Source organism: Nerophis lumbriciformis, linkage group LG26, assembly GCF_033978685.3.
Source record: "Nerophis lumbriciformis linkage group LG26, RoL_Nlum_v2.1, whole genome shotgun sequence".
NCBI lineage: Eukaryota > Metazoa > Chordata > Actinopteri > Syngnathiformes > Syngnathidae > Nerophis > Nerophis lumbriciformis.
This window is the reverse complement of record NC_084573.2, coordinates 15,573,199-15,595,000: the sequence shown is the minus strand read 5'-3', so window position 1 is coordinate 15,595,000 and position 21,802 is coordinate 15,573,199. Positions and strand designations below refer to the sequence as shown.

Sequence of the window (21,802 nt, the reverse complement as noted above, 5' to 3'; positions counted from 1 at the left end):
GTTTAGGAGTTATGCTTGAATAATGTTTTTTGTTGCTTAAACCGCATTATCTCAGGATTCTAAGAACATTACTGTCATATTGAGTAAAAAACTGATAAAAAACAAATGACGAGGAAAAAATGTGTTTCCGTTTGCAGCGAAACCCAAACATCAGTAGAGATTGCTCCATCTTGTGTTTGTCCAACCCCTCCTTCCCACCTTCCAGCCTCATGTTTGGGACCCACCCTGCATGTTTCCTGGGTGAATTGGCTCTTGCACACACACACACACACACACACACACACACACACACACACACACACACACACACACACACACACACACACACACACACGATCTTTGGTTACCTCCTCTCCAGATCATGTTTAACCTGATCCATGGAAATAATCTTTTATTAGGCCGCCAAGCATACGTGTTGGGACTGTCTCCCTTCCGTGTGTGTGTGTGTGCATGTGTGTGTCCATAGTGTGTGATTGTTAGGATGGTGTGCAATTTGTGTTTCCAGACCACAGAAGAGAGAGAGGGAAAGAGAGTGAATCAGTGCAAGCCGAGCAGCAACCAAGCTTCAATGTCTTGTTTTCATTGAACTTGACCAAAGACAAACACGTCCTTGTGGTCTAGATCAGGGTGTCCAAGGTGCGGCCCTGGGGGCCATTTGCGGCCCGCAGCTTGTTTTTATTCTAAAGACAGAACAAAAACATCCTTGATCGGAACATTACACAAAAAAACTAGAATAAGCAATTTTTGAGAGAAATTGCATGTGAATTGGTAAACTGCTGAAATTCGCAACCCAAACTTAAATGCTAGTGTTAGCATGCTAACAGTTCGAATGTGTCAAGTACCAAGTTATATGACTCTGAGGTATTAAGCTGTGTGACAATGTTGCCATGCTAACAGTTAGCGTGTGTCCAGTACCAAGTTATATGACTGAGGTATTAGGCTGCAAAATTGGCTAAAAACAGTTAGCATGCTAATGTTAACATGCTAAAATGCTACCGTTTGCAAACTAACAGCAAGTGTCAAGTACCAAGTTATATGACTCTGATGTGTTCGGTGGTAGAATTGGCTAAAAATGTAGAATGGTAGAATGCTAATGTTAGCATGATAACTGTATCAGGTACCAAGTCATATGACTCTAAGGTGTTTAGCTGAAAAAAATAGCTAAAAAAGTAAACACACTAACATTAGATTGCTGCCAGTTGGCCTGTGCCAAGTACCGAGTTATATGACTGATGTGTTAGGTTGTAGAATTGAATAAAAATGTAGAATGCTAGAATGCTAATGTTAGCATTATAACTGTTAGCATGTATCAGGTACCAAGTCATATGACTCTAAGGTGTTTAGCTGAAAAAAAATAACTAAAAAAGTAAACATGCTAACATTAGCTTGCTACCAGATGGCATGTGCCAAGTACCAAGTTATATGACTCTGACGTGTTCTGTTGTAGAATTGGCTAACAATTAAGAATGCTAGAATGCTAATGTTAGCATGTATCAGGTACCGAGTCATATGACTCTAAGGTGTTTAGCTGAAAAAATTGCTAAAAAGGTAAACACGCTAACATTAGCTTGCTACCAGTTGGCATGTGCCGAGTACCGAGTTATATGACTCTGATGTGTTTGGTTGTAGAATTGGCAAAAAAATGTAGAATGTAGAATGCTAATGTAAGCATGATAACTGTTAGCATGTATCAGGTACCAAGTCATATGACTCTTAGGTGTTTAGCTGAAAACATAGCTAAAAAATTAAACACGCTAACATTAGCTTGCTACCAGATGGCATCTGCCAAGTACCAAATTATATGACTCTGATGAGTTCGGTTGTAGAATTGGCTAACAATTAAGAATGCTAGGATGCTAATGTTAGCATGATAACTGTATCAGGTACCAAGTTATATGACTCTACGGTGTTTAGCTGGAAAAAATAGCTGAAAAAGTAAACACGCTAACATAAGCTTGCTACCAGTTGGCCTGTGCCAAGTACCAAGTTATATGACTGATGTGTTAGGTTGTAGAATTGGCTAGAAATGTAGAATGCTAAAGTTAGCATTATAACTGTTAGCATGTATCAGGTACCAAGTCATATGACTCTAAGGTGCTAAGCTGAAAAAATTGCTATAAAAGTAAACACGCTAACAATAGCTTGCTACCAGTTGGCATGTGCCAAGTACCAAATTATATGACTGATATTTTCGGTTGTAGAATTGGCAGACAATGTAGACTACTAGAATGCTAATGTAAGCATGATAACTGTTAGCATGTATCAGGTACCAAGTCATATGACTCTAAGGTGTTTAGCTGAAAAAATAGCTAAAAAATTAAACACGCTAACATTAGCTTGCTACCAGATGGCATGTGCCAAGTACCAAGTTATATGACTCTGATGTGTTCGGTTGTAGAATTGGCTAACAATTAAGAATGCTAGGAGGCTAATGTTAGCATGATAACTGTATCAGATACCAAGTCATATGACTCTAAGGTGTTTAGCTGAAAAAATTGCTAAAAAAGTAAACACACTAATATTAGATTGCTACCAGTTGACATGTGCCAAGTACCGAGTTAAATGACTCTGATGTTTTTGGTTGTAGAATTGGCAGAAAAATGTAGAATGCTAGAATACTAATGTTAGGAGGGTAAATGTTAGCATGTATCAGGTACCAAGTCATATGACTCTAAGGTGTTTAGCTGAAAAAAATAACTAAAAAAGTAAACACGCTAACATTAGCTTGCTACCAGATGGCATGTGCCAAGTACCGAGTTATATGACTCTGATGTGTTCGGTTGTAGAATTGGCAAAAAAAATTAAAATGCTAGAATGCTAATGTAAGCATGATAACTGTTAGCATGTATCAGGTACCAAGTTCTTAGGTGTTTAGCTGAAAAAATTGCTAAACAATTAAACACGCTAACATTAGCTTGCTACCAGATGGCATGTGCCAAGTACCAAGTTATATGACTCTGATGTGTTCGGTTGTAGAATTGGCTAACAATAAAGAATGCTAGACTGCTAATGTTAGCATGATATCTGTATCAGGTACCAAGTCATATGACTCTAAGGTGTTTAGCTGAAAAAATTGCTGAAAAAGTAAACACGCTAACATTAGCTTGCTGCCAGTTGACCTGTGCCAAGTACCAAGTTATATGACTGATGTGTAAGGTTGTAGAATTGGCTATTTAATGTAGAATGCTAGAATGCTAATGTTAGCATTATAACTGTTAGCATGCAGTGTTTCCCCCAGAAAATGTGTTAGTTAAGGTGGTGTCTCTCCAGGGGGAAGGGGGTGGGTGGGTGTAAGGAACAGCGTAACTCGGCCTATCGCCATCACGTCTCCATCTCATCGCTGCCACCACAGCCTGGGGGGGCAATAGACTACAGACTGTGGTGAAGTAGGCCGGCTTCATCGCGTGAGGAATCCTACAATTTTTGGTTGTGTTTTCCGCTCCACATGCTGAATGCCGATATACTATATATATCTTGATATTCTTTCCGTAAAGTAAAAACAATACACAAAACAGTCCTAGTTACCTGAGATACTAAGTATGTCATTATTATGACTTAGTAAGTCAATATTTTGACTTAGTAATTTAATAAGTCAAAAATATGACAAAATAATGACTTAATAAGTCAAAATAATGGCAAAAAAATGACATACTAAGTCAAATTAATGACTTACTGTAAGTAAGCGTTTGCATTAAGCGTTTGAAAAAAAGAGTTAAAAGTGGGGTCACATGCTGACATTTGCTCAACTCATCATGCTTAATTTATTACAGCATTTGATTTTTATTATTTATGTAAATGTTATATTTTTATCAACATGTGATAGCAGGGACCCTGCCATTCAAAACTAGGCTGCTACATTACTAATGATTAATGTAACTATAGCTGAAAAAATAGTACAATAGCAATAGGAGAGACTATTCATCTCTGAACACCATGGAGTTCATGTAGGCTTTATGATGCAGTTACATTATTATATCAACTATCAGAGACAGCTTCAGGAAACTCTTCATTTAACATAATGTCGTTTGTTGCGGCTTCAACACAGCTCAATCAACACAGAAAAAGGTAAGGTGAAATAACTTAGTTGTTAACAGTAGGTCAATAATACTTGTCTTTTTCTCAGACAGACAGGGCTTTGCTGTCCGTAACACGCACGCACACACACCGCACAGTGAGCTAACGTTACGCTAAAAGCTAATTAACCTTCACTTCAAGGAATGCGAGCGAGCTGAGCTGCCGCTTATGTTTCTAGAACGTTAACGGGCTCAAAGTGATGTTACTAGTAGTTGACTGGGAGGTGTTTATTATAATTTTGGGGGAGTCCGCTGCCTTATGCTTACCTGCTAAACACCTATTTGCTCACCCCACCGCAGGAGCACTGACTCCATGTGCTATGAATACGCACTGCTGATTGGCTGTTACCGCTATGGTTGTAACCAATCAGATGGTTGTGTGGGTGAGACAATGCTGGGTGCTGCAGAGACGTACTGACAGAGACAGAACTAAGCATAGCAGCTTGTTAAGACATTAGTTTAGGCGGTGGCTCTTTGTTGTTAAGGCGGCCGCCTTAACAACAAAGCGCTGCGGGAAACCCTGGCATGTATCAGGTACCACGTCATATGACTCTAAGGTGTTTAGCTGAAAAAAATAGCTAACGCTAACATTAGCTTGCTACCAGTTGGCCTGTGCAAAGTACCAAGTTAAACGAGTCTTAGGCGTTTGGCTGCAAAACTGGCTAAAACAGTTCATGGTAGCAATGCTGCATGTCTGAGAACAAGTCAACAAGTTGCAGGCAGAGCAAACCTTCCCCAGGTTTAATGACTCATGTCACAGCACCAAATGTCACCCATTTCAATGGCAGACTTTATGGTCACAAGCTGGGAGTGCTCTTTATTCTTGGGGTGGTCAGCAAACAGCTGTGAAGACCCTCATGCGTTTAGGGCCCTGCTTGAAGAGCCTCATAAACAACAAACAGCTTTGTGAGCAGGTGAGCGTCTACTGATGAGATTTCAATCATACACACGTTTAAAATATGATTACCAACCTTGTGCAACCATAGGGCCCAAGTGATATTAAAAGTTTGTACACACCTTCTCCTCATTCAATGTGTTTTCTTTATTTTCATGACTATTTACATTGAAGATTGTCACTTAAGGCCACCCTTTGCTCTGATTACTGCTTTGCACACACTTGGTATTCTCTCGATGAGCTTCAAGCTGTGAAGTGAAAACCATTTCAGGTATGTATATATATATATATATATATATATATATATATATATATATATATATATATATATATATATATATATACGGCTTCCTCCCACTTCCAAAGACATGCACCTGGGGATAAGTTGATTGGCAGCACTAAATTGGCCCTAGTGTGTGGATGTGAGTGTGAATGTTGTCTGTCTATCTGTGTTGGCCCTGCGATGAGGTGGCGACTTGTCCAGGGTGTACAACGCCTTCCGCCCGATTGTAGCTGAGATAGGCTCCAGCGCCCCCCGCGACCCCAAAGGGAATAAGCGGTAGAAAATGGATGGATGGATATATATATATATATATATATGTATGTATATATATATATATATCCATCCATCCATCCATTTTCTACCGCTTATTCCCTTTTTTGGGGTCGCGGGGGGCGCTGGAGCCTATCTCAGCTACAATTGGGCGGAAGGCGGGGTACACCCTGGACAAGTCGCCACCTCATCGCAGGGCCAACACAGATATATATATATATATATATATATAATATAGTCGAGGTTTCTGTGGTTTATCCGTTATACAGTGCTCAATACCGGGGTAGAGCGGAATATACGTTAGGTCAGGAAAAAACACAAGAGGCTATATCATCCCTACAAGTCTGTTTCGCAGGTTTCCCTGCTCGATTTTATGTATATATATATATATATATATATATATATATATATATATATATATATGTATATGGGGATAGGTTGATTGGCAACACTAAAATTGGCCCTAGTGTGTGAATGTGAGTGTGAATGTTGTCTGTCTATCTGTCTTGGCCCTGTGATGAGGTGGCGACTTGTCCAGGGTGTACCCCGCCTTCCGCCCGAATGCATATGAGATAGGCTCAACCCCCGCGACCCCGAACGGGACAAGCAGTAGAAAATGGATGGATACATATATATATATATATATATATATATATATATATATATATATATATATATATATATATATATATATATATATATATATATATATATATATATATATGTACTTTAGACAATTATAATCATGAGCTTAAGATGATATTTAAATACCTATTTTGATTTTAACAAAACATTTTTAGAATGTATTATTAGATCACCTTAAAAGACATGCAGTATAGTAGGGAAGGCTTTATATAGCCCCGTTCCTGGGTGAAACTCGCATGAGAAGAAGAGGGGGGTTAATCATTTTGCAATGCAGTCTGCTGAAAATGATTGAAAGCGCCACTCTACATAGCAACTGATGCTGTGGTCAAAGTTGTAATTGCAAAAAACACATTTTAAGATATTCAACACGGCTAAGGTGGATAGTGGACCCCCCCCCATTTGTCATATTTCATGTGTCAGGTAAACTGCGACAAATGGGGCCATTTGAATCCTCTTCCTACTGTACATGTATTTATTTTCTGTCAAAATGGAAAGTTGAATACATTTAGAAAGAAAAGATGCAATGAATTCAACATAAAATGATGCGGTGGACCAGATCCGACCCCCTGGCCTTGAGTTTGACACCGGTGATTTGAAGTGTTCCCCTTCCCGTCATTCAAAGTTTTACTACCACAAGACATTCCTTTGGAGCTCTCCACATGTATACTTTACTGTGTAAAAATACACACTCGCTCTTTTTGAGCGTGGACTACCAAGACGCACATTTGCATTGGAAGCGCACATGCTCATAAAAGTGCACAACAATCACACACGAATATTATATGTAAACAAAAAGCTAGACACGGCCTGACTTGTAGTGCGGCGATGGACTTTGCACACAAAAGTAAGTCATGTACAATTCAGCTGACCACTAAACCCACCATTGAAACAACTTAGTAAGAAACACGATAAAAACAATCAACCATGGATGACAAAAGGACTGAAAAATGCTTGCAAAAAGAAGAATACACTATATAGAACATTTATAACAAAGATCTACAGAAGCAGAAAACAAGTACAAAATGTATAAGAACTAGCTAACTGGCATACTACTAACATGTAGAAAAGAATATTACAGTCAATTATTAGACCGGAACAAAAACAATATGTGAGCAACATGGGGCATCCTAAATAGCATATTAAAAATGGTGCTAAGAAGGATTATCCTAAATACTTCTCAGATGGAAATGTAAAAAATGACAATAAGAACAAAGTAGTTGAAAGCTTCAATAAGTACTTTGTGAACATTGGACCAAATCTGGAGGGAAAGATTCCAGATCCAAAGTCGGTTGAGGACTTGAATGACACCATAGATAAAAACCCCAACTCTATGTTCCTCGAAGGAGTGACAAAAGAGGAAATAATCAATATTGTGAAAAAAGGTAAAAACCCAAGACCTCAACTAATTGCAACGAAATTGATATGGAAACGATAAAAAAGGTTATTGAAGAGATTTCAGAACCTTTAACATACATCAGCAACCTATCATTTCAAACAGGCAAATTCCCAGATTAAATGAAAATAGCAAAAGTCGTACCGATTCATAAGACTGGTGACAAACACCAGTTTACAAACGACAGACCTGTTTCTCTACTTCCAAAATTTTCTAAAATCAGTGAACAACTGTTTAACAACTGATAAGACAAATTCATAAATAAAAACGAAACACTGACAGAGAAGAAATATAACCTTAGAGGAACATATAATTTACAACCTTTATATGCGCGTAAAACCTTTATCATATCCGTATGTGAAATTAAACTATGGAATGGATTAAGCAAAGATATCAAACAAAGCACCAATATGATTCAGTTTACAAGACGGTTCAAACTACACGTGTTCACAAAGTACACAGAACACTAAATACTCAGTGTTCCTTTGAGATAAATATTATTTATGTATTTAATATTTGTTTACTTACTATGGTATATTATTTACTTATTCACTGTTCTGTTACAGAGAACAAGGAAATAGGATACAAATGCTATGATATGAAAAGGGGCAGGATTAAATAAACTCAGCTTCTTCCTACTCCTTTTCGGACGTGCTGTGATGAAACAACTGGAAATATGTGATGTGTTACATTGTATCGGATGCATGTTCCAAATAAACTGAAACTGAACTGAACTCCTTTGCTTGGGCCAAAATCATCACTTGCACAACTGCGTTTGAATATTAAATATAAAACCAAGTAAAACAAGGCTCAATATGAGAAGAGAGTAACACAGTAGAACCTTTGAAGTCAAACCATGCATTACGCTACTAAGTCTTTGACCTGACTCAATTCCCCTGGGGATTTGTGTAAATAGAACTTGTCTGTTTCAGGGTCAAGCTGTGACTATCATAATCCATCCATCCATCCATTTTCTACCGCTTATTCCCTTCGGGGTCGCGGGGGGCTCTGGAGCCTATCTCAGCTACAATCGGGCGGTAGGCGGGGTATACCCTGGACAAGTCGCCACCTCATCCCAGGGCCAACACAGATAGACAGACAACATTCACACTCACATTCACACACTAGGGCCAATTTAGTGTTGCCAATCAACCTATCCCCAGGTGCATGTCTTTTGGAGGTGGGAGGAAGCCGGAGTACTCGGAGGGAACCCACGCAGTCACGGGGAGAACATGCAAACTCCACACAGAAAGATCCCGAGCCCGGGATTGAACCCCAGACTACTCAGGACCTTCGTATTGTGAGGCAGATGCACTAACCCCTCTGCCACTCATTTTTAATTGCACAGACAATTTTTAAGTAACATTGTCACATTTCACTGTCATAAAAGTTGAAAAAAAACAAGGCAGTTTGAACTAGGGGTGAACTGATACGACTTTTTCCATTTCTGATGCCATGTCTATATTGGATCCTCGAGTATTGGCAGATTCAGATATTGATTCGATACGATATCGACAGGAATCAAACGTACTTTTTTTATTTTGTGTTGAATGTTATAAAAGGCTTAATCGAGTTAAATTACTCACAAATGGAACAAAGGACGGTATGACAAACACTAACATATTCATTTCTAAACGTCTAAAATGGACTTAAGCTGTCTATTAGTTGAAATGAGGAGGTCGTTGTTTTTTTTGGTGACAACTGTATTGCAGCTCTTATTTACCCTCCTTTTGTGTTCTTGATGTTTCCCTCTTGTATTCGTGTGTTCTTAGCTGTTTGGTTTGGGCCCTTTGGGGACAGCGTAACAAGGGCTGGCACTTTCGGGACTAGTGTGGTGCTTTTTGGTGTTTTTTTGGTGAATTTTTGGATCAGCCTCGGGGAGCCTTTTGGCCATGGGCATGTTTGCACTGGAGACCATCTGTTGGCTGTCTGCCACACCGGAGACACATTCATTTTTATGTTTGCAACCCTTACAAAAGCACATGTCTCTAGTAAAACTCACACAGATACATCAATACAGGCATTATTAGACATATTGCATGTTTGGTTTTGGAGTTTTTTCGCATTATCTCAGGATTCTAAGAACATTACTGTCATATTGAGTAAACAACTAATTTTTGTGTTTGCAAACCTTACAAAAAAACACGATTCTAGTAAAACTCACAAAGATACATTACTACAGGCATTATTAGCCATATTGCATGTTTGGTTTAGGAGTTATGCTTGAAGAAATGTGTTATTGCTTTTTTCGCATTATCTCAGGATTCTAAGAACAATACTGTCATATTGAGTAATAAACTAAGCTTAGTGTTAGCAAACCTTACAAAAGCACATTATTCTAGTAAAATTCACAAAGATACATTAATACAGGCATTATTAGACATATTGCATGTTTGGTTTAGGAGTTATGTTTGATTAAATGTTTTATTGCTTCAATCGCATTATCTCATGATTCTAAGAACATTGCTGTCATATTGAGTAAAACACTCATTTTTGTGTTTGCAAACCTTACAAAAGCACATGTTTCTAATAAAACTCACAACGATACATCAATACAGGCATTATTAAACATATTGCATGTTTGGTTTAGGAGTTATGTTTGAAACTATTTCTTATTGCTTCAATCGCATTTACTCAGGATCCTAAGAACATTACTGTCATATTGAGTAAAAAAACACATTTTTGTGTTTGCAAACCTTACAAAAGCAAATGTTTCTAGTAAAACTCACAAAGATTGAATAATTTAATAATTGAATGTAATAACAATTAACATGGCGAGATCGGAGCAGAAGCGGAGGAAGAGCGTCGGGATGGAGGAGCTTCACGGAGCCCTGCCTGAATGTGCCTGTATCGGACATTTTGTCTCCCGATACGGATTCTCACTTTTCCGCGCAGACTGGACATTGGCAGTGAGCTAGTGGGCAGCCAAGGACAGAGTTGGCTCTCTCGGTTGCTTCACTGTGTCTGTTTCTGTCTCTGGTTATCGTCAACTATGGGCAAAATCTAACGAATCAGATTGAACTATGAAATTCCTTAGTCCACAACCCAAAACGTTGAAAGAGCCATATTGGACCAAAAATACAAAAAACAAATCTGTCCGGAGTCGCAAAAAATTAAAAGTCATATATAAGTCTTATAATGAAGGCAACATATGATGTAAGTGTCTATATTAGCTATAATAGCCTACTATCAAAATGACAATGTGTCGCAGGTGGAAGCAAATCTTCGTTGACAGAAATGTTGAAATGTAATATTTATTCTACACATTTTTACATTAGAAACCATTAGTAAATCAGAGGCTACTCAGAAGGTGAGATAACTCCTGGAGATTACTGGCTTTTAATGGCCAAAGGTATAGATGTGTGTGTCCAAGTTAAAGGAAATGGCTGGCTGTCTTCTTTTAATAGATTTATTACAATCTTTGGCAAGCTAGGTAATGTTTGCTGTGGTCTGGAACAACATGGCACACAAACAACTATCTGAAATGCAGCCAATATTACATACAGATAATGTGTCATGAGACATGCAAAACTAAATTATATACAAAGAGGATCAAAGTAAAGGATATTAAATGAGCTCAAATATACCTACAAACGAGGCAATATGTACATACAGCTAGCCTAAATAGCATGTTAGCATCGATTAGCTCACAGTCATGCACTGACCAAATATGCCTGGTTAGCCCTCCAACAAGTCAATACCATCAACAAAACTCACCTTTGTGCATTCACGCACAGCATAAAACCTTTGGTGGACAAAATGAGACAAAGAAGGAGTGGAAGATTTTACATGTAAACAAACTGTTGCGTCACAGTCCACACTATGGTGAGTTCAAGAACCGCCGAAATTAGTAGGACAAAACGCTGTTCACCAAATAGTCTCATCAGTGAAGCATACACACAAACATATTAAACAGTGGGCTTTCTAACAATTGGGAAGGTTTGTGTCATGTTTGTCCTCGAACAAAAAACATATTAAAGCAAAAAAATATATTTTTCACCCATCTTTTTTCATTTTCAATCCTTTTTCAAAAATGCTCCAGGGAGCCACTAGGGCCGCGGGTTGCTGACCCCCCGGCTTAGTCGAAGACAGTCTCAATATGTACAAGAGGGACAATAGTGTAGCAAGAAAAGATGTGAAACGTGGCCACAAAGTTTCAGGCTAAGCTTTCCCTTTCCCCCCCAATGATGATATCTTGTTCTGCATCCATGGCGCTGAAGCAGTCAAGCTACCAAAAGTCTGAATTTAATGTCACAGGAATCCTTGATAGAGATGCAGGCCTGATCTCAAGTGACGCTAAGAACCTTAAAGTGTCACTCTGGATTTCACAGCGACCACGGAGGGGCCCTGAAGAGCAAGAGGTTAGAGGTAGGATTGTAGTCGGGAGTGGGCGGGGCTTTCATGGAGCCAACAAAGACCTGACTAAACAGTCCATTACTTTGGGGGAAGAAGCTGCAGATTTGAAGCATCTTGCTGGCATACTGCGATTAAACTGCACTTTTCACGGGATCACAAAAGTCAACACACAGTTTGTACTGCTAATTAGTGTAATTAGCACTGATAAAGTGCAATGACAAACTCTTATCCTGCTCCATGTTTTGCCTTGACATAGGGTTGTACGGTATACCGGTACTAGTATAGTATCGCGGTACTAATGAATCAAAAACGGTACTATACTCTGTTTGAAAAGTACAGGTTCTCCATATTTTTGACAGCGCGTCGTCGTCACGTCGTGACAATGCTGGTTTTACAAGCAGAGGAGCATGTTGGGCAGCGCCCAATCACTGAGTAAATACAAGCAGACACAGTGTGTAGACAGAAAAGGGAGAATGGACGCATTTTGGACTAAAAACTAACGATAAAGGTGAAGTTATAACACTGAAATGCCCTCAGGAAGAGGTGCTTTAAGACATGGCTGGCTAGTTAGCGGCTAATGTCCATTCACAGTCGGCAGTGTTTTAGCTACTTCTAAATCACTAATCCTCACCTCTAAGCGAGTTTTTACAAGTATCATCCCTGCAGGACGAGGAATAGCTAAACATGCTTGACTACACACCGTAGGAGGATACAATAGCTCACCGGCGTCACAATGTAAACAAATGTCATGGGTGGATCTACACCTGACATCAACTGTAATGAATAAAAAACGGTACTATACCCTGTTTGAAAAGTACCAGTTCACCCTATTTTTGTTGTTGTTTTTTTTAAAGGGCATGACGGCACGTCGTAGTCACGTCGTGACATCGCTGCTGTTACGAGCAGAGGAGCATGTTTGGCAGCGCACAATCACAGAGTACTTAAAAGCAGACACAGTGTGTAGACAGAAAAGGGAGAACGGACGCATTTTGGCCTAAAAACTGACGATAAAGGTCAAGTTATAACACTCAAACGTTCTCAGAAAGAGGTGCTTTAAGACATGGCGAGCTCGTTAGCGGCAGTCGGCAGTGCTTTAGCTACTTTTAAATCGCTAATCCTCGCCTCCATGGCGACAAATAAAGTAAGTTTCTTACAAGTATCATCCCTGCAGGTCTTACTACTAAAAGACAAGTTGTCTAGTACAGTGGTTCTCAAATGGGGGTACGCGTACCCCTGGGGGTACTTGAAGGTATGCCAAGGGGTACGTGAGATTTTTTTTTAAATATTCTAAAAATAGCAACAATTCAAAAATCTATTGAATAATACTTCAACAAAGTATGAATGTAAGTTCATAAACTGAACATCAAATCAAGTAGGCTATTCCATTCATTACAATGCAACAATGCAATATTCAGTGTTGACAGCTAGATTTTTTGTGGACATGTTCCTTAAATATTGATGTTAAAGATTTCTTTTTTTGTGAAGAAATGTTTAGAATTAAATTCATGAATCCAGATGGATCTCTATTACAATCCCCAAAGAGGGCACTTTAAGTTGATGATTACTTCTATGTGTAGAAATCTTTATTTATAATTGAATCACTTGTTTATTTTTCAACAAGTTTTTAGTTATTTTCATATTTTTTTTTCCAAATAGTTCAAGAAAGACCACTACAAATGAGCAATATTTTGCACTGTTATACAATTTAATAAATCAGAAACTGGTGACATAGTGCTGTATTTTACTTCTTTATCTCTTTTTTTCAACCAAAAATGCTTTGCTCTGATTAGGGGGTACTTGAATTAAAGCAATTTTCACAGGCGGTACATCACTGAAAAAAGGTTGAGAACCACTGGTCTAGTATGTTAACTATTTTATTTAAATACTAAATTGCAATAATAAACACATGTTTAACATACCCTAAGATTTTTGGTTAAAATAAAGCCAATAATGCAATTTTTTTGTGGTCCCCTTTATTTAGAAAGGTATCGAAAAGTATCGAAATACATTTTGGTACCGGTACCCTACTTTGACATGACGGTGAAATGTGTGGCGTCACGCCCCTGTGGGAAAACTATTTTTGGGGCTGCAGCCACCCGTGCGACCCCTTCCACGCACCCGCCTCGCCTCATTCTCTGACCTGATTGGATTTGGGCCCAGTGAAAATGCCTCCGCTGTTTGACTCTCTGCATCGAGCTGACATTTCTCCACTCGCACTCGAGAGGAGAAAGTAGCATGAGATTAAAGACGATTAATTTGACCCTCATGCAGTAAAAGGTGGGGTGAAAAAGACGGGGGGGCAGATGTCTCTCCAGAGGACGGGTGGGAGAGGCACTCTATTGTCCCCGTCACCTCAGAAGCAAAGAGTTTGCTCTAAACAGTAATTATACCCCCCTCCTTCCTTGCTTTGCCATTTGTAGCCCCCTCTCATTCTAAAACGGCTGCCCTTAAGGCTCTAATTTGGGTCACAGGCTGCAGAATGGCATCCCAACACTCCCAGTGGGAAGGAAGCTGCCATGTATTGGCTTTCACAAGCAATAGAGTTGAACTGTTGTCAGCACTACTGATTACTGCAGACCTGGGCAAAATACGGCCCGCGGGGCACATTCGGCACGGTATGATTTTCAATCAACGTTCTACATAATGTTTTTAGACCTCTGACATCAAAACTGTCGCCGCCATTATGATGTGCAGTGACGTTTTTAAATGACCGTAAGTCTTGAACTATAGAAAGTATTTCAATGGTCGAAATCTGCGCTTTTGGGTGTTATAGGAGTTACTACGGTAATCTACGTCACAGCAGCTCAGACCAGGAACAAAGCAGAGTGGGCAGGGTTTGTTTTCAGATCAGCCAGTCCGAAACGCGTGTGTCAGGAACAGATGCGGAAGCATATTTTTACAACAAATTCTCCATAAAAGTGATTATATGTCATATTGTGGGTGTTTATTACACTTTACATTCATATTTTGCTGTTTTTTACATTTTTGTTGTAAAAGATGTCTATGGAGGAGCTGGTCTGAGAAGTAAAAGAGGAGCATTGTTCATATGTTGTTAATATTCAGTGTTTTATTGTTTATAGTTAATATTGTAAATCTCAATTTCTTTATTTTAATTTACATTTTGAGTGTCCCATTCAGTAAAAACTGTAAAATTCCATTCCTTTTTTTTTGAGGTGGTCTGTCATAACGTTTTTAGAATTCTATCGGACATTGTGACTTTTGGTATTAGTGTTCCTGAAAAAAAAGGGACCCAAACACACTTACTGTACAACATATTTTTACAGCTAAATGTGTATATAATCATTTATACACACATACACATTGGCCCCCCAGACACATTTTTTTCTCTCAATGTGGCCCCCGATTCAAAATATTTGCCCAGCTCTGGATTACTGGATGATTTGAACTGAATACTGCAAACATCTGTACACGAAGGCCACAATTACATTGGGAATATAAAGAAAATGATGTTTACTGCTTATGAGGTTATTTCTAATCACCAAGAACAGTCAATATCAAATGGAGAAGAGTTAAAAAAAAAATTACATTTATTGAAATTTGACTATAAACATACACAAATGACAAAGTAAAGGGTGATTTTTGGCCTTCTGCTATTTAAAATAATATTCTAAAGATAAGATTAATTCATTATTGAATTATATTGATTGTTATGTTTTGTGACCTCCAACACAAAGCTAAGATGTTTTGTTCAGATAGCGTACTTTGCAGCCGGAAAGTATTCACAATGGTCCATGTACCTTCCATTCATTCTATTTCCAATTCTGAAACGCAAATCAAAAAACTAAATTAGGGCTGTTTTTCGATTTTCATTATATATGGCAGTTTTGAAAACAAAAGGGTTGATTTTCATTAAAATACTGCCATAAAACTGGATTTTGTGCCGTTTTCCTTTTATGGATTTGTATTTTTCCAGATAAACACAAAAATCCAATTTATGTTCATCCAAAATGCAAAAATGCGTGTTTATCTGTGTGATGACAAATTGAACTGGAAGAAGTATTTTAGCTTTAGTTTTTAGCATAACGGTCCGTGTACCTTCCGTTCATTCTATTTTGAATTCTCTAATGCGAATCAAAAAAACAATTTTGGGCCATTTTTTCTATTTTTGTTTATTGTAGTTTACAAATGTTAAAATTGACAAAATATGTATTCAAATAAGATATTTTCGTTTTCCCCACATAGAAAATCTTGTTTCAAGATTCTGCAACATTCCGAGGATTTTCGATTTAAGAGTTCAATGTTGAATAGTGCTTGTTTTCAGAATAAAATACACATTTCTACCGAAAAAGTCCTTATAATTTCTATATATAGAAATCTTAATTAAGGATGTCTTATCAAGTTCAATGAACTAAATGCATTGACAGAAATTTTCAACTGTTTTTTTTTTTTTTTTTTTTTTTTTTTTTTTACAAAATCTTTTTCGTTTTGTTATCTTACGTTTGGTCAGCTCTTTTTTTCGAGTATAAATCGATGACAATGTGAATTATTCCGATCCACATGTACTAGTTATTACTTTATTAAAAGAAAACTTCTGAAAAAAAAATCCAAAAAAGAAATATAACTAGATGAGGCAATTCCTGAAGGAATTGTGTGTGAATGCTGCAATGCTGAAATTGAACTGAAATGCTGACAGAATGTAGTATGAATGTAAGAATAGTTTGAATGTTGGAATGGCTTGAATGTTGAAGAGTTTTAATTTCCATGAAACCCGGAATTTGGTTTGGAACTTGGGAAAGTGTTAGTTTAAATGTCCAGGATGAGTTGAATGTGTTGAAGGTGGAATGGTTTGAATTGGTTGAAAAATGTGGGAATTGTGGAAGTTTGAAAAATGGACAAAATTATGGGGGAAAAAACTAACAAAAAAAGGAATTATGGGAAATCCGGGATTTTTTTTAGAATTGTTGAAGCAGAGCACACAATTACTGAACAGGCTGAATCAGATGAAAAATGTGGGAATTGTGTAACTTTGAAGAATGTCCAATTGATTTCAATGGGAATTTCCCAAAAATTGGGGAATTTCGGGAAATGCGGGATTTTTTTTGGAAAATGGTAAAAAAAAACTTGAATGGGTTGAAATGGTTGGTGTTGAAATGAATCGAGAAATGGTATTACAGAATTCCTGGAATTTCGGGAAAACCGAAAAAACTTAGTTTTTTGTCCTGATTAAGAGGAATGTTTTGACGGTGAAACGGTCATACTGGGTTGAAAAATGTGGGAAGAGGAGTCGCCATAAAAAACGGTGAAAATAAGACTTTGGAAAACCAGCAATTCTGGAAAATCCAGGTATTTTTTTTAACTTGGAAAAAGGGTAGTTTGAATGTCCAGGATTGTGTTGAAGGTGGAATGGTTTGAATCGGTTGAAAAATGCGGAAATGCTGGAAGTTTGAAAAATGGCCAATTCATTTTGAATGGGAAAAATGTCCCGGAAAACCTGGAATTCTGGGAAATCTGGGAATTTTTGGAATTTATCAAGGGAAAGCCCGCAATTCCCGAATTGGCTGAACAGTTTGAAGTTGGAACGGTTTGAATTGGGTGAAACATGTGGAAGGTAGAGCGCGCCGAAATCTGGAGAAGAAGAAGAAGTTGAGTAAATAGATGAATTTTGGTGTAGAAAACCATATTTGTGAATGTTTTGGAGCAGTCACACAACAATGAGACTGTCTTGTGAACGACTCCTTAAAAAATCCCATGTCAAATAGAAAAGCACTGTTCCTGCAGGTACTATTTTTGGAGCCGCCGAGTACTGCCGCAGAGCTGTAATCAGTATTCGAGTACAAACGAGGCCAAGCAACAGAGCATCAAACCGGGCGATGCCTGCGAGAAAGCAAACATGCTTCTTTCAACATCGGTGATGGGGGGGTGAGAAAACAAGCCGAGGACACTGTTCATACAACGCTGCAGAGACACTTCACACACAGCTGTCAGCTGAGGACTGAATGTCACACGGACAACACTGCAAAAGAGCAACAAGGCGAACCATCAGAGACTAGTAACGAGGTGTGGTAAAGTTGTGTGGGAGTCACTTCTTCTTCTTGGAGGTGCCAGATGTCACCGTCAAAGAAACATCTGCGTTTCAAAGTGCTTACCAGTTGGCATTGTGGCGTCACAAGAATGGATTGGTTTGAAGGTATCTGGGTATTCCAATAAGTAATCCCAGCAACAGCTTCCCTTAGAAGTGCAATATTCTCATAGTGAATCCACTCCTGGAAATGCACTCAGCGCCGGCTGGCTACTGTGTTCTTTGGGCTCAGTGAAGTTTGCACGGGGGATCCCGGCGCTCCACTCTTCATCCTGCCCTGCTGTAGCAACACATCCACCGCACGCATGAGTGTGTCTAAAAGTGTCCGAGAGTAGCTCTGAATGCCAGTGCATGAATGGCCTCTGCTCCCTCCCTGCTGGGTAACTCCCCTCCCCCTGACTCCTCCCTTCGTCGCTCCCGAGCAGCAAATTACAAGGAGCTGGGAGTTCTCCATTAATAAAGGGCCGCCTTCCCCTCCTCTCCGGTCTCCCTTGCTGCATCTTTTCTCTATATTTCCTCGCTCAATGTAGATTCAAAGTGGAACCATCACGCATTGTAGGAGATCACACACGTTACATGGTGGTTGTGCGGTTGATCAGCAAGTAAAGCACGGACAAAGGAGCTCGGGGTGGTGCGCGACATCAGAGCGATCTCACCCAGCACAAAGAACTGGAAGAAAAGAAGCGCGACTATGCGTGAGGCCCGGCGCATCTTGTACGTGAATATCAGAGGAGTGGGGGATGACCTACATCAACGACAAACTTACAAAACTCAAAACCGGTGAAGTTGGCACATTGTGTAAATGGTAAATAAAAACTAAATACAATGATTTGCAAATTCTTTGCAATCTATGTTCAATTGAATAGACTGCAAAGACAAGATACTTAACGTTCGAACTGGAAAACGTTGTTATTTTTTTCAAATATTAGCTCATTTGGAATTTGATGCCTGCAACATGTTTCAAAAAAGCTGGCACAAGTGGCAAAAAAGACTGAGAAAGTTGAGGAATGCTCATTAAACACTTATTTGGAACATCCCACAGGTGAACAGGATGATTGGGAACAGGTGGCCGCCATGATTGGGTATAAAAGCAGCATCCATGAAATGCTCAGTCATTCACAAACAAGGATGGGCCGAGGGTCACCACTTTGTGAACAAATGCGTGAGCAAATTGTCCAACAGTTTAAGAACAACATTTCTCAACCAGCTATTCAATCAATCAATCAATCAATCAATGTTTATTTATATAGCCCTAAATCACAAGTGTCTCAAAGGGCTGCACAAGCCACAACGACATCCTCGGTACAAAGCCCACATAAGGGCAAGGAAAAACTCACCCCAGTGGGACGTCGATGTGAATGACTATGAGAAACTTTGGAGAGGACCGCATATGTTGGTAACCCCCCCCCCTCTAGGGGAGACCGAATGCAATGGATGTCGAGTGGGTCTGACATAATATTGTGAGAGTCCAGTCCATAGTGGATCCAACATAATAGTAAGAGTCCAGTCCAAAGTGGGGCCAGCAGGACACCATCCCGAGCGGAGACAGGTCAGCAGCGCAGAGATGTTCCCAGCCGATGCACAGGCGAGCGGTCCACCCCGGGTCCCGACTCTGGACAGCCAGCACTTCATCCATGGCCACCGGACCTGTGCCCCCCCCTCCACAAGGAAGAGGGGAGCAGAGGAGAAAAGAAAAGAAACGGCAGATCAACTGGTCTAAAAGGGGGGTCTATTTAAAGGCTAGAGTATACAAATGAGTTTTAAGATGGGACGTAAATGCTTCTACTGAGGTAGCATCTCTAATTGTTACCGGGAGGGCATTCCATAGTACTGGAGCCCGAATAGAAAACGCTCTATAGCCCGCAGACTTTTTTTGGGCTCTGGGAATCACTAATAAGCCGGAGTTCTTTGAACGCAGATTTCTTGCCGGGACATATGGTACAATACAATTGACAAGATAGGACGGAGCTAGACCGTGTAGTATTTTATACGTAAGTAGTAAAACCTTAAAGTCACATCTTAAGTGCACAGGAAGCCAGTGCAGGTGAGCCAGTATAGGCGTAATATGATCAAACTTTCTTGTTCTTGTCAAAAGTCTAGCAGCCGCATTTTGTACCAATTGTAATCTTTTAATGCTAGACATAGGGAGACCCGAAAATAATACGTTACAGTAGTCGAGACGAGACGTAACGAACGCATGAATAATGATCTCAGCGTCGCTAGTGGATAAAATAGAACGAATTTTAGCGATATTACGGAGATGAAAGAAGGCCGTTTTAGTAACACTCTTAATGTGTGATTCAAACGAGAGAGTTGGGTCGAAGATGATACCCAGATTCTATTGCAAGGAATTTAGGGATATCACCATCTACGGTCCGTAATATCATCAAAAGATTCGGAGAATCTGGAGAAATCCCTGCACGTCAGCAGCGAGGCTGAAAACCAACATTGAATGCCCGTGACCTCAGGCGGTACTGCATCAAAAAGTGACATCAGTGTGTAAAGGATATCACAACATGGACTCAGGAACACTTCAGAAAAACACTGACAGTAATTACAGTTGGTTGCTACATCTGTAAGTGCAAGTTAAAACTCTACTATGCAAAGTGACAGCCATTTATCAACAACACCCAGAAATGCCGCCGGCTTCGCTGGGCCCGAGCTCATCTGCGATGGACTGATGCAAAGTGGAAAAGTGTTCTGTGGTCTGACGACTCCACATTTCAAATTGTTTTTGGAAACTGGGGACGTTGTGTTCTCCAGAACAAAGACGAAAAGAACCATCCGGATTGTTATAGGCGCAAAGTTCAAAAGCCAGCATCTGTGATGGTATGGGGGTATATTAGTGCCCAAGGCATGGGTAACTTACACATCTGTGAAGGCACCATTAATCCTGAAAGGTACACACAGGTTTTGGGGCAACATATGTTGCCATCCAAGCAACGTAATCATGGACGCCCCTGCTTATTTCAGCAAGACAATTCGAAGCCAAGTGTTACAACAGCGTGGCTTCATAGCAAAAGAGTGCGGGTACAAAACTGGACTGCCTGTAGTACAGACCTGTCTCCCATTGAAAATGTGTGGCGCATTATGAAGCTTAGAGTACGACAACAGAGATCCCGGACTGTTGAACCACTTAAGCTGTACATCAAGGAAGAATGGGAAAGAATTCCACATGAAAAGCTTCAAAAAATGCTCTCCTCAGTTCCCAAACGTTTACTGAGTGTTGTTAAAAGCAAAGGCCATGTAACAAAGTGATAAAAATGCCCCTGTGCCAACGTTTTGCAATGTGTTGCTGCCATAAAATTCTAAGTTAATGATTATTTGCAAAAAAACAAAAATGTTTCTCAGTTGGAACATTAAGTATCTTGTCTTTGCAGTCTATTCAACTGAATATAGGTTGAAAAGGATTTGCAAATCATTGTATTCAGTTTTTATTTACCGTTTACACAACGTGCCAACTTCACTGGTTTTGGGTTGTGTACTTCTCGCAATTTATCTGAGATTTTCCAAGAGCTGCATTTTTTGAAATTTTCCGTCATCCGCAATCTTGACGTGAGACAAGAACACACATCTGTCCCTTTTCTGTGCGTTCTAAATAGTGAAAAACTGCTAGTACGAGGCGACTAACAATGTGGTATTCATCTACTCTGGATATTAAGGGCCTGATCTACTAAAGGTTTGCGTGTACAAAAACACGTGCAAACTTGATAGCACACGGAAAGCTGATTTACTAAACTTGCAGGCAGAGGATTGCATCTCATACGTGAGCAAAATAGGGAGTGTAATCCATTTAGCGTGTCTGTCTTCCTGTTTATGCAGAATATATGCTGATCCTCAGAACGGC

General features: G+C 39.4%; 1 protein-coding gene across 1 annotated transcript in view; it reads right to left on the bottom strand.

Annotated features, from left to right (window-relative positions):
* Positions 1-18,580, bottom strand: part of LOC133623869 (pleckstrin homology domain-containing family G member 1) — a 94,134-nt gene extending 75,554 nt beyond the window's left edge. The window contains exon 1 of the mRNA XM_061987331.2: positions 18,023-18,580. Coding sequence (XP_061843315.2) covers positions 18,023-18,032 — 10 coding nt within the window. The 5' untranslated portion in view covers positions 18,033-18,580. The remainder of the gene's footprint in view (positions 1-18,022) is intronic.
* Positions 18,581-21,802: the final 3,222 nt, after the last annotated feature.